We start from the raw sequence: 18,868 nt of genomic DNA, 5'->3' as shown, positions 1-18,868 counted from the left end.
CCACTCTCACTCCCGTAACCACATCTCACCTGTTCTCCAGAACCTCCACTGGCTCCCTGCCCCACAATGGATCCAATTCAAAGTCCTTCTCCTCACTCACAAAGCCCACTATAACCACACCCCTCCTACCTCACCAACCTGCTCCTCAACCGTACTCCGTCCCGCAGCCTTCGCTCCTCCGATGCCAACCTCTTGTCTCCACCACACAGGACCAGCCACCGGACCTGGGCGACAGAGCCTCCTCCATAGCTGCCCCCTCCCTCTGGAACCCCCTCCCCAAACACATCATAGACTGCACCAATCTGTCCATATTCAAACCACTAATCAAATCTCACCTCTTAGAATTACTTTTAATGTGTGATTAATGTTGTGTGTTGCTTTTATGTTTTTTTTATCATATGTACAGCACCATTGAGTATTTTGAAAAGTGCTGTATAGATCAAATTTATTATTATTATGTACATGTTTTTTTCTATTCAGGTGTGTGTGTGTGTGTGTGTGTGAGAGAGAGAGAGAGAGAGAGAGAGAGAGAGAGAGAGAGAGAGAGAGAGAGAGAGAGAGAGAGAGAGAGAGAGAGAGAGAGAGAGAGAGAGAGAGAGAGATAAAGGAACCATGTGTTTTAATGTAAGAAACCAGACTCTGCCCTTTTGTCATCAGTGCTGCGATCAAAGGACAAAAATCAGATGTTCATTGCCAGCCCTATGTCTTTACAGTAAGGAGATCCAGGTGACTTCAGAGACACTCCCCCTCTCTGACACACTCTGTGTGTGTGTGTGTGTGTGTGTGTGTGTGTGTGTGTGTGTGTGTGTGTGTGTGTGTGTGTGTGTGTGTGTGTGTGTGTGAAAGGCAGCGCTCCAAAGGTCACTGTAGTATATAAGAAAAAGTTATGTGGCAAAAAGGTCAGGAGTGTCCTCCCCTCCCTGTTTTTCTTCCCTTTTCACCCCCCTCCCCTCTCTCTCGCACTCTCGCACTCTCTCTCTGACTCGCTCGTTCTCTGCCCCTCCGTGTCCCTGTATAATTCACTGAGAAGCCAACTGCCACCTAAACAGAGCAGTCTTTGCTACAGGTACCACCAGTGCGACTACAAAGGAAAGTGTGTATTCCTTTATATCTGCTGCCACTGCCTTTACATACTACACAGACTGCCTAAAACCGCTGCTACAACTAGGTGGACACCTGCTGTTGCTTCACCTGAGGTAAGGACCACTTTTTTCATGATTTAAGAGACCCTCTTGGGGAGGGAGAAACACTAAGGCAATATTAGGAGGCAGTGTAGATGTTTTTACGTGAACCAGGCAGATTTGTGGACAAGATACACAAACAGTTAAATGGTTTTTGTTCAGCAACGGCCCCCCGCAGGAGCTCCATAGAGGGAGGGAGCGTTTCAGTCATGCCCATTCATTCAAACCAAGTCCTGTGTACTGCTGGCTGGTGCTGCATTCTCATTTATGGACTATTCGGTGGCTGTTTACGAACATGTTTCACTCCCGCAGCCTGAATTTTGTAAGGGATTTGAACCAGCGGCCCGCCAACGATGAGCTCCCCTTGCTAGTTGTTAGAAGTTCCTGAGGAGGGATTGGCATTGAACAGGACCGGATTTGTTGTGGACAACAGTAAGCAGTACATATCCTCAATCATAACAGTGTATCTACTCAAATGCAACAATATTTTGCAAGGTGAGCTCGAACCCTACGCGTCCTCGCTCTTCAGGTCCACGTAAAAAGCACAAGTTGGTGAAATCATAAATGCAGTGATGAATTTAGTTGGCATGTGATGGCGAGTGCATTACTTGACTTGCATGGCTCCATTGGGGGTGCATTCAAAATTTAATGTTTTAATGTCACAGTTGTTCATGACAGTGATAAAACTACCAGTTGTGTTGCACGAAGCAGCACTTCTTCAGGGCTGACAAAGCGAGACATTATCCAAGGCCATGGAAGAATAAGCATGGTGCACAGCTGCACACTGTATACACATAAACATACAGTCGACCCCCCTTTACCTGACCGGAGTTCATATTGCCGGCCTCCTGCTTATTGTGTCTTTCTTTTGGCACTCGTCCTTTTTCTCATGTAACTTTGCCTCAGAACGCCCGTTGTAAACGTGTATTCATGAAAACATCATGCAAATTAACTCTCTCCAGCCAGGCGCGGATCTACGAGGTGGCAAGGGGTGGCAGCTGCCACCTCTGGGACACAGTCTTGCCACCCCTGTTGCCACCCCATTTATAAATCAGATAATATGTTTTTAAAGTATATTTTATGTACATGCATGGTGAAGGTCAATGAGACCCGCACCAAACTCATCTCAAACAGTAGAGAACAAAATACATTCGATGAAACCCGAGTTTTGAATAATAATACGTTTAGAATAATGTCCATTGCCCCCCTCCTTGAACCTAATGCCACCCCTTTGCCACCCCAGGAAAAAATCTCTAGATCCGCCACTGTCTCCAGCCCAAGTCAAGTTTGATAACCGTAGATTGTTGTGTAATGTTTACCTCTGATGACTATCCCTGTCCTGAGACAGAATTGTAATTAAAAGGTGTGTCACTGTGCTGTTGTCGTCGCTCTTAAAAGTGATGCCAAAGTCCCAATGGTCAAGGATTTCAACAGATGTGGGAGGTCAAGGGGTCAAGTCCTTGCCACCTTTCAGTCTTCGCAGTAGGCCGCCTTATAGTTTTCTACAGGTGTTCAGACTAAACAAGAACCCACTTCACTGAGGGGGAAATTAGGTTATGGGTTGGTCAAATCTGTTCTAAAATTGTGTCGGCCAATTTCCCTTTGCTGTTTCCCTCTTCAGACCAAGGGTCCTAGTTTTCTTATCATAAACCACTTTGTGAATCCACACTCATTCTAGCTGTGTGGATCAACAAAAAAACATTAAAATTACAATCAAATACAAGAACTCATTCAGTCTAAGTCCTCATGGGACAAATACGTGAGGGTATTGTTGAGCCTTTGTATCAAGATGAGAGATGTTAGTTTCATTTTGGGGCCAGGGTCTGTAAATTGGGCTGTATGTATTGAATCCAGTTTTCCTCTACCCTGCTGTGTCTGTCGGAGATTAAAATACGCCGGATATGGGTGAACTGCCAACTGGGTAAAAGGCCATGTGTGTGTGTGTGTGTGTGTGTGTGTGTGTGTGTGTGTGTGTAGTGGGGGGCAGGGGGGTCAGACAGACAGAGCATGGGCAACTGTGTTGAAGTGTCACAAATGATTTTAACTCTTCCCCCCCTCTCCCTCTCTCTCTTTCTCTCTCTCTCCCTCTGGTAGCAGGGGAGGCCAAACTGTCCATCTACAGTAGCAGGAAGAACAGAGTGGAGAACAGGTCAGGGCAGGAAGTACTTCCTGTTTTCCTCTCATTGGAGAGAGCCAGAGTCTGGGTTGATTATAGATTTTTTTTAAAACTTTTTCAGTCTTTGTAATGAATGCTTTTTTTTAATAAAAAAATCTCTCTCTCTCTCTCTCTCTCTCTCTCTCTCTCTCTCTCTCTCTCTCTCTCTCTCTCTCTCTCTCTCTCTCTCTCTCTCTCTCTCTCTCTCTCTCTCTCTCTCTCTCTCTCTCTCTCTCTCTCTCTCTCCCAGGCTGATGTCAGGAGTCAGGAGGTTACAGCACAAAATTTGAGAAGCTGAGAGACTGTCTAATTGTAAAAGAGTGAGAGAGTAGCTTTCGGCAACTGAGTTAAGGGGTAAGTTGTGTGTTTGTGCGTGTGCGTGTGTGTGCGTGTGGGTGTGTGTGTGCACTCGCGCACATTTATATATTTTTGTCTTTGACGTTTAGTGTGTATTTCGGTGTGTCTGTGTTCAGACTATGGGGTTGAAGGGGTCATTCGTCCTCCAGTTGTTGCTGGGCCTGGTGTTTGTGGCCAGCGGATTGGCTATCAACCTCATCCAGCTGGTCACATGTGTGCTCTGGCCAATCCACAAGCAGCTTTACCGACGCATCAACACACGACTGGCCTACTCCCTTTGGAGCCGTGAGTAGGAGTGTGTGTGTGTGTGCGTGCGTGTGTGCGTGCGTGTGTGTGTGTGTGTGTGTGTGTGTGTGTGTGTGTGTGAAAGATAGAGGAGGGAGAAAAAAGAGTGAGAGCGTTAGAGGGAGAGAGAATAAGAGAGTTAAAGAAACATGGCATTAGGGAGACATTGCAAGAGCGAGATTGATGAAGAGAAACCGAGGTCTGGGGATAAAAAGAAAAGCAAAAGAAGAGTGAGAGAAAGTAACTGACAGTAAGAGAGGTGGAGGGAAAGAAAGAAAGGAGAGATAGGGCAAAAGGGGAGACAGGCAGAAATAGAGAGAATGAGGGAAACAGAAAGGAGAAGGGAGCTAGTGAGAGAGAGAGAGAGCGAGAGAGAGAGAGAGAGAGAGAGAGAGAGAGAGAGAGAGAGAGAGAGAGAGAGAGAGAGAGAGAGAGAGAGAGAGAGAGAGAGAGGAGAGAGAGGAGAGAGAGAGAGAGAGAGAGAGAGAGAGGCGGCATCATCTCTGCCTTACTACGCCCTTTCATGGTCATGAGGAGAGGGCTATAGTGGATTATCAGAGATGACAAAAAACCAGTGGATATGATCAGTCTGCAACATAATTTTTTCATAACCCCCCCCCCCCCCCATGTCCACAACAACAGTTTCTTTTTTTCTGTCTGTCTTTCTTACTTCCTTTCCTTCCAGAGCTGGTCATGTTGTTAGAGTGGTGGTCGGGGACTGAATGTACCCTGTACCTAGACCAGACTTCCACAGCCGAAAAGCTGGGCAAAGAGCACGCCATCATCATCCTCAACCACAACTATGAGATAGACTTCCTCTGTGGGTGGACCATGGCCGAACGCTATGGAGTGCTTGGGGTGAGATTTGTATCATTTATATTATTATCATCATCATTATTATTATTATTATTACAATCATCAGTAGTTGTAGTAGTAGTAGTAGTAGTGGTAATTGCAGTAGTAGTAGTAGTAATAGTAATAGCAGAGGTAGTAGTAGTAGTGGCAGTAGAGTGTATTATGGTAATAGTAGTAAAGGTAATAATAGTGGCAAGAGTAGTAGTAGTAGTAGTGGTAATAGTAGTAATGGTAGTAGTATTGGTGGTAGTAGTAGTAGTAGTAGTAGTAGTAGTAGTGATAGTGGTAATAGTTGTAGAAATAGTAATGGTAGTGATAGAGGTAGTAGTAATAGTAGTGGTAGTAGTAGCAAAAGTAGTAGTGGTAATTGTAGTAGTGGTAGCAGTAGAAGTAGTAGCATAGTATAGCAGAGGTAGTAGTAGTAGTGGAAGTAGAGTCTACTACTACTACTACTTTTGGCTGCTCCCGTTAGGGGTCGCCACAGCGGATCATCCGTTTCCATTTCTTCCTGTCTTCTGCGTCTTCCTCTGTCACACCAGCCACCTGCATGTCTTCCCTCACCACATCCATAAACCTCCTCTTTGGCTTCCTCTTCTCCTCTTCCCTGGCAGCTCCATATTCAGCATCCTTCTCCCAATATACTCAGCATCTCTCTTCCACACATGTCCAAGCCATCTCAATCTTGCCTCTCATGCTTTGTCTCCAAACCGTCCAACTTGAGCGGTCCCTCTAATATAATCGTTCCTAATCCTGTCCTTCTTCGTTACTCCCAGTGAAAATCTTAGCATCTTCAACGTTGCCACCTCCAGCTCCGCCTCCTGTCTTTTCGTCAGTGCCACTGTCTCCAAACCATATAACATAGCTGACTCACAACCATCTTGTAAACTTTCCCTTTAACTCTTGCTGATACCCTTCTGTCGCAAATCACTCCTGACACACTTCTCCACCCACTCCAACCTGCCTGCACTCTCCTTTTCACCTCTCTACTGCACTCCCCGTTACTTTGGACAGTTGACCCCAAGTATTTAAACCTCAAATGCCTTTGTCACCTCCACTCCTTGCATCCTGACCATTCCACTGTCCTCTCTCTCATTCACGCATAGGTATTCCGTCTTGCTCCTACTGACTTTCATTCCTCTTCTCTCCAGTGCATACCTCCACCTCTCCAGGCTCTCCTCAACCTGCACCCTACTCTCGCTACAGATCACAATGTCATCCGCGAACATCATAGTCCACGGAGACTCCTGCCTGATCTTGTCCGTCAACCTGTCCATCACCATTGCAAACAAGAAAGGGCTCAGAGCCGATCCTTGATGTAATCCCACCTCCACCTTGAGCCCATCTGTCATTCCAAACCGCACACCTCACCATTGTCACACTTCCCTCATACGTATCCTGCACCACTCCTACATACTTCTCTGCAACTCCTGACTTCCTCATACAATACCACACCTCCTCTCTCGGCACTCTGTCATAAGCTTTCTCTAAATCTACAAAGACACAATGCAACTCTTTCTGGCCTTCTCTATACTTCTCAATCAACATTCTCAAAGCAAACATCGCATCTGTGGTGCTCTTTCGTGGCATGAAACCATACTGCTGCTCACTAATCATCACCTCTCCTCTTAACCTAGCTTCTATTACTCTTTCCCAAATCTTCATGCTGTGGCTGATCAACTTTATACCTCTGTAGTTGTTACAGTTCTGCACATCGCCCTTGTTCTTGAAAATCGGTACCAGTATGCTTTTTCTCCACTCCTCAGGCATCCTCTCACTTTCCAGGATTGTGTTAAACAATCTAGTTAAAAACTCCACTGCCATCTCTCCTAAACATCTCCATGCCTCCACAGGTATGTCATCAGGACCAACTGCCTTTCCACTCTTCATCCTCTTCATAGCTGCCCTCACTTCCTCCTTGCTAATCCGCTGAACTTCCTGATTCACTATCCCTACATCATCCAACCTTCTCTCTCTCTCATTTTCTTCATTCATCAGCCCTCAAAGTATTCCTTCCACCTTCTTAGCACACTCTCCTCGCTTGTCAGCACATTTCCATCTCTATCCTGATCGCCCTAACTTGCTGCACATCCTTTGCAGCTTGGTTCCTCTGTCTAGCCAATCGGTACAAGTCCTTTTCTCCTTCCTTAGTGTCTAATCTGTCATACAACTCACCATACGCCTTTTCGTTTGCCTTTGCACCTCTCTCTTTGCTTTACACTGCATCTCCTTGTACTCCTGTCTACTTTCTTCATCTCTCTTACTATCCCACTTCTTCTTTGCCAACCTTTTCCTCTGTATAATTTGCTGTACTTCCTCATTCCACCACCAAGTCTCCTTGTCTTCCTTCCTCTGTCCTGATGACACACCAAGTACCTTCCTAGCTGTCTCCCTCACTATTTCTGCAGTGGTTGTCCAGCCATCTGGCAACTCTTCACTACCACCCAGTGCCTGTCTTAACTCCTGCCTGAACTCCACACAACAGTCTTCCTTCTTCAACTTCCACCATTTGATCTTCGGCTGTGTCTTCACTCGCTTCCTCTTCTTGGTCTCCAAAGTCATCCTACAGACCACCATCCGATGCTGCCTAGCTACGTTCTCCCCTGTCACCCACCTTGCAGTCTCCAATCCCTTTTAGATGGCGCCTTCTACATAAGATATAGTCCACCTGTGTGCACTTTCCTCCACTCTTGTACGTCACCCTGTGTTCCTCCCTCTTCTTGAAATATGTATTCACCACAGCCATTTCCATCCTTTTCGCAAAATCGACCACCATCTGTCCTTCCACATTTCTCTTCTTGACTCCATACCTTCCCATCACCTCCTCATCACCTCTGTTCCCTTCACCAACATGTCCATTGAAGTCCGCTCCAATCACCACTCTCTCCTCCTTGGGTACCCTCTCCACCATGTCGTCCAACTCACTCCAGAATTCTTCTTTTTCATCCATCTCACACCCAACTTGCGGGGCATATGCGCTGATAACATTCAGCAATAAACCTTCAATTCCAGCTTCATACTCATCACTCTGTCTGACACTCTCTTCACCTCCAGCACACTCTTGACATACTCTTCCTTCAGAATTACCCCTACCCCATTACTCCTCCCATTCACACCATGGTAGAAGAGTTTGAACCCACCTCCGATACTCCTGGCCTTACTCCCCTTCCACCTGGTCTCTTGCACACACAGTATGCCTACCTTTCTTCTTTCCATCATGTCAGCCAGCTCTCTCCCTTTACCAGTCATAGTGCCAACATTCAAAGTTCCAACTCTCACCTCCACATGCTACCCTTCCTCCTCTCTAGCTGCCTCTGGACATGCTTTCCCCCTCTCCTTCTCCTTCGCCCAACAGTAGCATAGTTTCCGCCGACACCCTGCTGGTTAACAGTACCGGTGGCGGTCGTTGGTAACCCGGGCCTCGACCGATCCGGTATGTAAGTCTTATTTATGATCCGAATATTTGATTTGGCAAAGATTTTACGCCGGATGCCCTTCCTGACGCAACCCTCCCCATTTGTCCGGGCTTGGGACCGGCACTAAGGATGCACTGGCTTTTCCATCCTCAGTGGCTGGGTTAGTGGAAGTAGAGTCTAATAGTGGTAATAGTAGTAATGGTAGTAGTAGTGGTAGTAGTAGTAGTAGTAGTAGTTGTTGTTGTATTAGTAGTGGTGGTGATGGTGGTAGTAGCAGCAGTAGTAGTAGTAGTAGTAGTAGTGGTGGTGGTGGTAATAGTAGTAATGGCAGTAGTAGTAGTTGTAGTAGTAGAATTAGTAGTAGTAGTAGTAATGGTAACAGTAGTAGCAGTAGTAATGGTCGTAGTAGTAGCAGTCATAGTAGTACTAATAGTAATGTGGTAGTAGTGGTAATAGTAGTAGTAGTAGTAGTAGTACTAGTCGTAGTAGTAGTAGTAATGGTAGTAGTATCAGTCGTAGTAGTAGTATGGTTTATAAATTCTCTCATGTCTTCCTATATTTGCATAGAGTTCCAAGGTGCTCGCCAAGCATGAGCTGCTGAAGGTGCCTCTGATTGGCTGGACATGGTACTTCCTGGAAGTGGTATTCTGTAAGAGGAAATGGGAAGAGGACAAGAGGGCTGTCACCGATGGGCTGAATCAGCTCAGAGACTATCCAGAAAATATGTGGGTTAGTCTTGGGCGAGTGTAAGTGTGTTGGGGGTATTGCGTGTGTGCATGTGTGTGTCTGTTTTGTGGATGTAGTATGTGTGTGAATGTACATGTTAAGTGAACATATGTGCGTGCATGTGTGTGTGTGTGTGTGTGTGTGTGTGTGTGTGTGTGTGTGTGTGTGTGTGTGTTCATTTAAGGTAGGGATGTTGCTGTCAAAGCATAATTGGCAGATTACTGGGTTCAACAATGTGATCAGTTATACCTGTTGTTTTGCCTCCAAAACCTAATAAATGTGAAGTTGACAATAAGTATTTATAACAATTTTAGTTCTGAAAATTAAATAGGAATTATAATCTAGTGGCAGAGAAGTATGTAGGAGTGGTGCAGGATATGTATGACAGAAGTGTGACAATGGTGAGGTGTGTGGTTGGAATGACAGATGGGTTCAAGGTGGAGGTGGGATTACATCAAGGATCGGCTCTGAGCCCTTTCTTGTTTGCAATGGTGATGGACAGGTTCACGGACAAGATCAGGCAGGAGTCTCCGTGGACTATGATGCTCGCGGATGACATTGTGATCTGTAGCGAGAGTAGGGTGCAGGTTGAGGAGAGCCTGGAGAGATGGAGGTATGCACAGGAGAGAAGAGGAATGAAAGTCAGTAGGAGCAAGACGGAATACATATGCATGAATGAGAGGGAGGACAGTGGAACGGTGAGGATGCAAGGAGTGGAGGTGACGAAGGTGGATGAGTTTAAATATTTGGGGTCAACTGTCCAAAGTAACGGGGAGTGCAGGAGAGAGGTGAAGAAGAGAGTGCAGGCAGGGTGGAGTGGGTGCAGAAGAGTGTCAGGAGTGATTTGCGACAGAAGGGTACCAGCAAGAGTTAAAGGGAAGGTTTACAAGATGATTGTGAGACCAGCTATGTTATATGGTTTGGAGACAGTGTCACTGACGAAAAGACAGGAGGCAGAGCTGGAGGTGGCAGAGTTGAAGATGCTAAGATTTTCATTGGTAGTGATGGAGAAGGACAGGATTAGGAATGATTATATTAGAGGGGCAGCTCAGGTTGGACGGTTTGGAGACGAAGCAAGAGAGGCATGTTTTAGATGGCTTGGACATGTGTGGAGGAGAGATGCTGGGTATATTGGGAGAAGGATGCTGAATATGGAGCTGCCAGGGAAGAGGAAAAGAGGAAGGCCAAAGAGGAGCTTTACAGATGTGGTGAAGAAAGACATGCATGTGGCTGGTGTGACAGAGGAAGATGCAGAGGACAGGAAGAGATGGAAATGGATGATCTGCTGTGGCGACCCCTAACAGGAGCAGCCAAAAGTAGTAGTAGTAGTAGTAGTAGTAGTAGCAGAATCTAGTGGCATAAAAAAAAAGTTTTTCGTTGCCTTTAGTGCTTTTTTTTCCTTTGTTGACTGTATAATGTTATATGTTTGGCAAAGAGACTTTGATCCACAGTTCTTTATTGTTCTGGGTAAGTTCCAGAGCGAACATGTGTCCTGTTTGATGGCTGTGTGTCTCTGCGTACATATCCAGGTGCTGTTGTACTGTGAGGGTACCAGATTTACTGAGAAGAAACATCAAATATCCATGGAGGTAGCTGACAGGTACCACTGCTGCAAACAGCTAACAATATATTCTGCACTATCATTAGAGTTATTTTTAGAGTTTTATTCATAGTAATAGTAAACATTTTCCAGCAAAGGGCTGCCAAGGCTGAAGTACCATTTGCTGCCCAGAACTAAAGGATTCACCACCACACTCCACTGTCTAAGAGATACAGGTGAAAAATAACTTCCTATCTGTCTATCTATCTATCTATCTATCTATCTATCTATCTATCTATCTATCTATCTATCTATCTATCTATCTATCTATCTATCTATCTATCTATCTATCTATCTATCTATCTATCTATCTATCTATCTATCTATCTATCTATCTATCTATCTATCTATCTATCTATCTATCTATCCTCACACATAGAAAACTACAGGCACATACCCCAAGTGTGTGTGTGCGCGCGCACACACACACACACACACACACACACACACACACACACACACACACACACACACTTCATGTCGTAGCTTTTTTGCATGTCATATTTCGATGCATATATTCCAGGTCACAAACCAAAGTAATCCGCTGGGCTGCTTTACCCAGGAGCCTTTAGTAAACAGAGACATCAAGCTTAAACCCTTGCTTCTTTTTTTTTTTTTGAATTTCCCTCCTTTTTCTCCCCAATTGTACCTGTCTAATTACTCCACTCTTCCAAGCCATCACATTTGCTGCTCTCTACCCCCTCTGTCGATCCGGGGAGGGCTGCAGACTACCACATGACCTCCTCCGATACATGTGGAGTCGCCAGCCACTTCTTTTCACCTGACAGTGAGGAGTTTCACCAGTGGGATGTAGCGCATAGGAGGCTCACACTATTCCCCCCAGTTTGCCGTCCCCCCTGAACAGGCGCCCCGACTGACCAGAGGAGGCACTAGTGCAGCGACCAGGACACATACCCACATCCGGCTTCCCACCTGCAGACACGGCCAATTGTGTCTGTAGGGACACCTGACCAAGCCGGAGGTAACACGGGGATTCGAACCACCGATCCCTGAGTTGGTAGGCAACGGAATAGACCGCTATGCTACCCAGACACCCCTTAAACCCCTACCTAATTTTTTCTCAAGATTTAGAAATAATTTCCTGAGAAATACTGCGCTACATCAAATGCACCTTTTTTTATGCTGCAGCTGAATTTCAGACAGTACTATGAAATTATTTTTGGACATAAACTTTATTCATTATATTTGTTTGGGGTAGCATTGAGTGGGTAATCAGAATAATAAGAATATGCTGTTTGTCACTTTTGGTGTTTGATGAAAGAGTTTTTTGTTTACACAGAGTTTTCTTTTTAACAGTTGTCTATCCTTTTATTGTGAGAAGAAAGCCTCTGCTGACCAATATCTTAGGAAGCTGAGAGCATACGAGACCTTATTTTGAGACATCGATAATAAGGGGACCGATGTTTGGACTGTAAAACACAAAACCTCATAAAAGACAGGCGCAGTATCTTAGATGTGATGCACTTGCTGTTATTGAATTCAAGTCATTAAAGGACTTGGTGAATTTGTGTTCAGCAGACTTGGGCTTTGTGTCCACTGGAGACTTGTAAAAATGTGCTTCCTGTAATTTTTAACTTTTGCTGAAGTGCACAGCTCATCAATAACATTTCCAGTTTCATAAACCAAGTACAATGAAGGCAATGTGAGACCAGAGGGGAAACAAGAGCTAAATCTACTTTGTCAAAAAGCAGAGAGGAGAAACAAAAACGAGCCAACGGAAGTCAATCATCAATCAAATTAAATAGCACTGACAACAGAAAACCTCCTATTGGACATTTTAGATGCACACTATGAAAATATGAATAGCAAGAAAGCAAGACACTTTTTTTTTCTTTTGCTGTAAAATGTGTCTCATTGCAGAGCAGTCAGCTGTTAAAAAGGTCATCTGGTGGATGCACAGCCTTATTATACACAGACAGGTGACAAAATAACATACCTGTGGAGGCATGGAGATGTTTAGGAGAGGTGGCAGTGGAGTTTTTAACTAGATTGTTTAACACAATCTTGGAAAGTGAGAGGGTGCCTGAGGAGTGGAGAAGAAGCATACTGGTACCGATTTTCAAGAACAAGGGCGATGTGCAGAACTGTAGCAACTACAGAGGTATCAAGTTGATCAGCCACAGCATGAAGATATGGGAAAGAGTAGTGGAAGATAGGTTAAGAGGAGAGGTGATGATTAGTGAGCAGCAGTATGGTTTCATGCCAGGAAAGAGCACCGCAGATGTGACGTTTGCTTTGAGATTATTGATGGAGAAGTATAGAGAAGGCCAGAAGGAGTTACATTGTGTCTTTATGGATTTAGAGAAAGCATAAGACAGGGTGCCGAGAGAGGAGGTGTGGTATTGTATGAGGAAGTCAGGAGTGGCAGAGAAGTATGTAGGAGTGGTGCAGGATATGTATGAGGGCAGTGTGACAATGGTGAGGTGTGCAGTAGGAGTGACGGATGGGCTCAAGGTGGAGGTGGGATTACATCAAGGATCGGCTCTGAGCCCTTTCTTGTTTGCAATGATGGACAGGTTGATGGATAAGATCAGGTAGGAGTCTATGATGTTTGCGGATGACATTGTGATCTGTAGCAAGAGTAGGGTGCAGGTTGAGGAGAGCCTGGAGAGGTGGAGGTATGCACTGGAGAGAAGAGGAATGAAAGTCAGTAGGAGCAAGACAGAATACATATACATGAACAAGAGGGAGGACAGCAGAATGGTGAGGATGTAAGGAGTAGAGGTGATGAAGGTGGATGAATTTAAATACTTGGGATCAACTGTTCAAAGTAACAGGGAGAGTGGAAGAGAGGTGAAGAAGAGAATGAGGGCAGGGTGGAGTGGGTGGAGGAGAGTGTCAGGAATGATTTGTGACAGAATGCTACCAGCAAGAGTTAAAGGGAAGGTTGACAAGATGATTGTGAGACCAGCTATGTTATATGGTTTGGAGATAGTGGCACTGACCAAAAGATAGGAGGTGGAGCTGGAGGTGGCAGAGTTGAAGATAATAAGATTTTCATTGGGAGTGATGAAGAAGGACAGGATTAGGAACGAGTATATTACAGGGACTGCTCAGGTTGGACGGCTTGGAGACAAAGCAAAAGAGGCGAGATTGAGATAGTCTGGACATGTGTGGAGGAGAGATGCTGTGTATATTGGGAGAAGGATGCTGAATGTGGAGCTTCCAGGCAAGAGGAAAAGAGGAAGGCCAAAGAGGAGGTTTATGGCTGTGGTGAGGGAGGACATGCAGGTGGCTGGCATGTCAGAGGAAGATGCAGAGGACAGGAAGCGATGGAAATGTATGATCTGCTGTGGCGACCCCTAACGGGGGCTGGTGAAAGTAGTAGTAGTAGTAGTAGTAGTAGTAGATGGGTCACAAATTAAAGGAAAATCCAACATAAAGTGTGTTAGTAAGGTGTTGGGCCACCAGGAGCCTCCAGAACATCTTTAGTGCTCCTTGTCATAGTTTCTACAAGTCTCTGAACTCTACTGGAGGGATGGACACCATTCTTCCAAAAGATATTCCCTCATTTAGTGTTTTGATGATGGTGGTGGAGAGTGCTGTCTAACACGTCAGTCCAAACTCTCCCATAGGTGTCCAGTTGGGTTGAGCTCTGGTGACTGTGAAGGCCATAGCATATGACTGACATCATTTCATACCCATCAAACCATTCAGTGACCCCTCATGTCCTGTGGATGGGGGCATTGTCATCCTGAAAGAGACCACTCCCATCAGAATAGAAATGTTTCATCATAGGATAAGGGTGATCACTCAGAATAACTTTGTATTGATTTGCAGTGACCCTTCCCTCTAAGGGGACAAGTGGACCCCAACCATGCCAGGAAAATGCCCCCACAGCATAACAGAGCCCCTAAACCCCCTCACTGTAGGGGTCAAGCATTCGTAATTTGTCACCTGTCTGTGTATATGTTCATATAAGGGCATATCTCACTAAAGAGTTACAGGACAATTCTCTATTCCCAGTGGTCACCAAAACGTTGGGGAATAAAGACTTTCAGGATTTGGGTGATGAACTTGCATTGAATACACTTCCCTTTTTGTACAGTATCAGCAGTGTATTGTGTAACATTTCACTTTAAGACAAACATAAAATCCAATTTCTCTTCCCTTCTTCTGTTGTTGTTTGTTTTTTCTTCTCTTCTTTGTCTGTCATCATCTAGTATCGGCTGTTTATGACGTCACTTTGAACTTTAGAGACGGACAGGCTCCCACTCTACTGGACATTTTGAAAGGACACAAATACAAGGCTGACATGAGTTTGAGGTTGGTAACATCAAATTATATATATCTTTATGCCTGCTCAACAATCCAGGTAAGGAAATCACAGAAAGTTGAATCAGTTCATCTGGACACAACGTTTATTGAGAGAAATGTCCCTCATCTAAGTGACCTCTTTAGTCCCAGCTGACTGCAGTCTACACCCGTCTACAGGACAGTGGCCGCTCTTTCAAGGATGAGGATGTGCACATCCTTGATAGGGAGGAACGCTGGTTTGAATGGGGAGTCAAAGAGGCCATCTATGTGAAGCGGGAACGGCCATCCCTGAGCCAAGGGGGGCCTAAGAGTACATCTGTCATCATCTTACAAGGCTGTGATTGCAACTATTCCCCAATCCTCTATGAATAGTACACATGGCCATTGTAACTCTAGTTAACGGTCATGGCAATTTGGCATATTAAATCAATCATTGGTTTCGGTCATTATGCCACTGTATTGTTTATAAGGGTGGGGATACCTGCAGTCAGTTGAGACTGAAGAGGTCACTTAGACGAGTGATGAAACGTTTCTCTCAATAAACGTTGTGTCCAGATGAACTGATTCAACTTTCTGTGATTAAATTGTTGTATACAAACACGTTACGGCTAATTACATTCAGTACACATCAGAGTCAAGTTCAAGGTTGATATGAACACTTCAGTATATTTGAATATGACGTGATGTACATGTTGAGATACACAGCCTCTCTTTTCACTGTCATATCAACTTTAGCAGCTGATTTTCCCAACTAAAACCAATGAACCAGGTTAACCAGCAACATTGCATGACTAAATAAGGCTAAAATGAGCTAAACAAGTACGAGAGCTTAATTCAAGGACTGGAAGTAATTTTTAGCAAACATCCCAAAACAAATTCTCCCTCATCGTGGTCCATAAACCGTATACATCGATCCTGTTAGAGTGACAGCATCACTCGTGACCGATATCAATCAGCGATATGGTAACAAGCAATGTCCTCCATTTCAGTGACGCAATTTTCCCAACTGCCATCTCAGTCTTACTTTCCCTGTATATTTGTTTTTATTTTTGTTTTGTTGTTTGTTTTTGTATTGCCTATATATGTCCCAGTTTCCTGTATCTTGCTTTTGTAAAGTGTTTTGGGGTATGAGAAAAGCACAATATACATCAGAAGTATCATTATTATAATTATTGTCATACATCCTGTGACCACTCTGTTTTTTAGGACAGAGGTGATGGCAGTTTTCAGGGCCTTCTTCTGTCTTTGTCTCTTTTTTCCATTTATTTGTCACCCTCTGTGTGTGTGTGTGTGTATGTGTAGGCGTTACCCAGTGGAGCAGATTCCTATGGATGAAAAGGAGTGTGCTGGCTGGCTGCACCGTCTCTATCAAGAAAAGGTATTGCATGACTCTGTGTGTGTGTGTGTGTGTGTGTGTGTGTGTGTGTGTGTGTGTGTGTGTGTGTGTGTGTGTGTGTGTGTGTGTGTGTGTGTGTGTGTGTGTGTGTGTGTGTGTGTGTGTCCCCGCTTCTCCTGGATTGCCACCATGCCGTGATAGAGAAGCTTGTGTATACTAATGATCCCAAGAGCTATACTGTGCGGAGCTTGGCTCCTGGTAGGGTCACTCAAGGCGGATAGGTCAAGGAGGAGGTTCCAGATACACTGACGGAAGATGTCTCCAGGTCACAACGGCAGCAAAGGTGGATGAAGGCTGCAACAGGGGGTGGTCCCCAATCGTCTTGGTTCCCCATGCCATTGGACTCTGGTCACCCCGAGCCAAGGACCGTGTGGTAGCTGCAGGCGCATCAGCCTCTCCACGTAAAAGGCTGTCACGCCTAGGTGTCCTCCCAGGATTGGTCTCTACACCCACCTGAAGACCCAGAGGGAGGACGGTCATACTCGACCCCGAGTGACCACCGTGTGTGTGTGGGGGGGGGGGGCATGGTGGTGGTGGTGGTCTAAAGTTAGAGGAAGAGAGAGGGAGCAAGAGATTGTAGTTAATTTAGTTAAAAGCAAATCTGAAATTTTCAGTAAAATATCATAAACCTTAATAAGAGGTTACCGCCAGTCTTCATGATCTTACATTAGGTCTTTTGCAAGGGCATTGTGTTCTGTAAGCAGCAATTTCATATCTTGTGCTATCATGCTTTCTTTGGAGTATGAAAATAATTGTGGGTTTTTTGTTTTGTTTTTTTTTGCCACAGTGAACTAGACCTAATGTAATACTGTGCAGTTTCACTACATTTAGAGGACATAACCTACTATTTCATCTTTCTCAACTCCTCTCTTGTTATCAATATGGCATCAAGGAGTGGCCGTGATTGTCAGGTCACTTCCTCGACAATGAAGTGCATTTTGATGCTTAGGTTCATTTTCTATACAAGTAATGATAATTCTGAAATAAGGAAGAACAAACTGGAGCTGCTACTCAAAACATCTCACCTGAATGTTGCTTCAACTCTTCAGCTTCTGGTTGGTTGGAAAGATATTTTATTGGCCAGCCGGGTTATTGGACATCGCTGCTATTCCCAGTGTTGATATCACATATGTTCCCCTTTGGTAGATGGAGATAAATAACCAGCCATTTATCTTATTCTCTCCTTGCAGGATGATTTACAGGAACAGTATTTTACTACGGGCCGTTTCCCTGGCAACCCCGTGACTCCTCCCCGCCGCCCATGGTCACTCCTTAACGTCCTGTTTTGGGCGGGGCTTTTACTGTCCCCTCTTGTCCAGTTGGTGGTTTGTGTGGTTGCCAGTGGTAATCCTCTTCTCATCCTTGGCCTCCTCCTCCTGCTGTTTGTTGGTATGTGCATAGTATGCAAACAGGCACACACACACACACACACACACACACACACACACACACACACACACACACACACACACACACACACACACACACACACACACAGGAACATCATGCATGGCAAACATTTCAGTTTGAGGGCTTACAACATGCATTCTGTTTGGAAAACATTTCACATTGTAAAATTACTCATACAGAAGAAACTATTAGTCTTACGTGCCTTTCTCTCTCTCTCCCCCTCCCTCGCTCTCTCTTTCTCTCCAGCAACAATATCTTTGAACAAGTTGATCAGTGTTTCAGAGGTGAAGAAGACAGGGTCCAGCTATGGAGTCCAGGGGACCAAGAAAGACACCTAGACACACACACACACACACACACACACACACACACACACACACACACACACACACACACACACACACACACACACACAAACTATCATATATCACTCCAACATAGCACACATACATGTAGGTGAAACGATAATGTTGTTAATATTTCTTTTCTTTTAAAGGAATAGTTCCCTTTTGTACAGCATTCATAGTCTTTTAAATGCAAATAAAACTTGTGAACAATAGAAGCCGCTCTGATCATTTTGATAAGCCACTGCTCCATGTTTTAGTTATGTTGCCCGCGATCAATCAGAATCAGAATCAAAATACTTTATTAATCCTGGAGGGGAAATTGGGATTATGTGTAAAATTAACTTCTACTGTGCCACCAACACCAACATCCAGTGACTCCCTGGTGTGACGTGGACACCCGGTTCTGTCCTCTGTGTGCACATCCAGAGCCAAATGTACATGTTGCCAGGCATGACAAACCCTGCCTCTGTATATACTGTTGTATATAAGTCATTATAGCATTCTAATGTTCTGTTAATCTAATTTTTATTTAGCATAATGCAAAAATAGAAGCATGATCTCCATCTGTTTCCTTCTAAAAATCTATAATGCTGAGACTGGTTGAAGGTCATGGTCATAAAAGAAACTTATTACATGATTTCATGTCTGATAATAACAGAAAATCAAGTGTCGCTCTCCATCCATCTCTGAGTTACAACCTTACACCATGATCTGGAGTTTAACTTTTAAAGGTGACTTAAAGTGAAAGGTCGGTGCCAGATGGAAGTACGCGTGGGACTTCCTGTCTGCCAATAATAATATTTAAGTGACCATCTACAGATGTTTATGTGTTATAGCCTTTTGAAATCCCAAAAACCTTGAGTTT

General features: G+C 44.6%; 1 protein-coding gene across 1 annotated transcript; it reads left to right on the top strand.

Moving 5' to 3' along the window:
• Nucleotides 1-1,022: 1,022 nt before the first annotated feature.
• On the top strand, nucleotides 1,023-18,074 carry agpat3 (1-acylglycerol-3-phosphate O-acyltransferase 3). The gene is made up of 12 exons (XM_056292063.1): nucleotides 1,023-1,196; nucleotides 3,276-3,330; nucleotides 3,587-3,690; nucleotides 3,810-3,978; nucleotides 4,664-4,836; nucleotides 8,814-8,975; nucleotides 10,502-10,572; nucleotides 10,666-10,748; nucleotides 14,757-14,859; nucleotides 16,153-16,228; nucleotides 17,437-17,635; nucleotides 17,903-18,074. The coding sequence occupies exons 4-12, from the start codon at nucleotides 3,813-3,815 to the stop codon at nucleotides 17,992-17,994; spliced, it is 1,125 nt and encodes a 374-aa protein (XP_056148038.1). The 5' UTR covers nucleotides 1,023-1,196; nucleotides 3,276-3,330; nucleotides 3,587-3,690; nucleotides 3,810-3,812; the 3' UTR covers nucleotides 17,995-18,074.
• Nucleotides 18,075-18,868: the final 794 nt, after the last annotated feature.

Source organism: Lampris incognitus, chromosome 13 (assembly GCF_029633865.1).
Source record: "Lampris incognitus isolate fLamInc1 chromosome 13, fLamInc1.hap2, whole genome shotgun sequence".
NCBI lineage: Eukaryota > Metazoa > Chordata > Actinopteri > Lampriformes > Lampridae > Lampris > Lampris incognitus.
The sequence above is the reverse complement of the archived record's forward strand: the minus strand, read 5'-3'. Positions and strand labels throughout refer to the sequence as shown.

Coding starts and splice junctions, on each gene's coding strand:
- agpat3 (XM_056292063.1), top strand. CDS start 3,813: ATGGGGTTGAAGGGGTCATTCGTCCTCCAGTTGTTGCTGGGCCTGGTG. Junction 4,837..8,813: donor AACGCTATGGAGTGCTTGGG/GTGAGATTTGTA, acceptor ATATTTGCATAG/AGTTCCAAGGTGCTCGCCAA. Junction 10,573..10,665: donor TCCATGGAGGTAGCTGACAG/GTACCACTGCTG, acceptor AACATTTTCCAG/CAAAGGGCTGCCAAGGCTGA.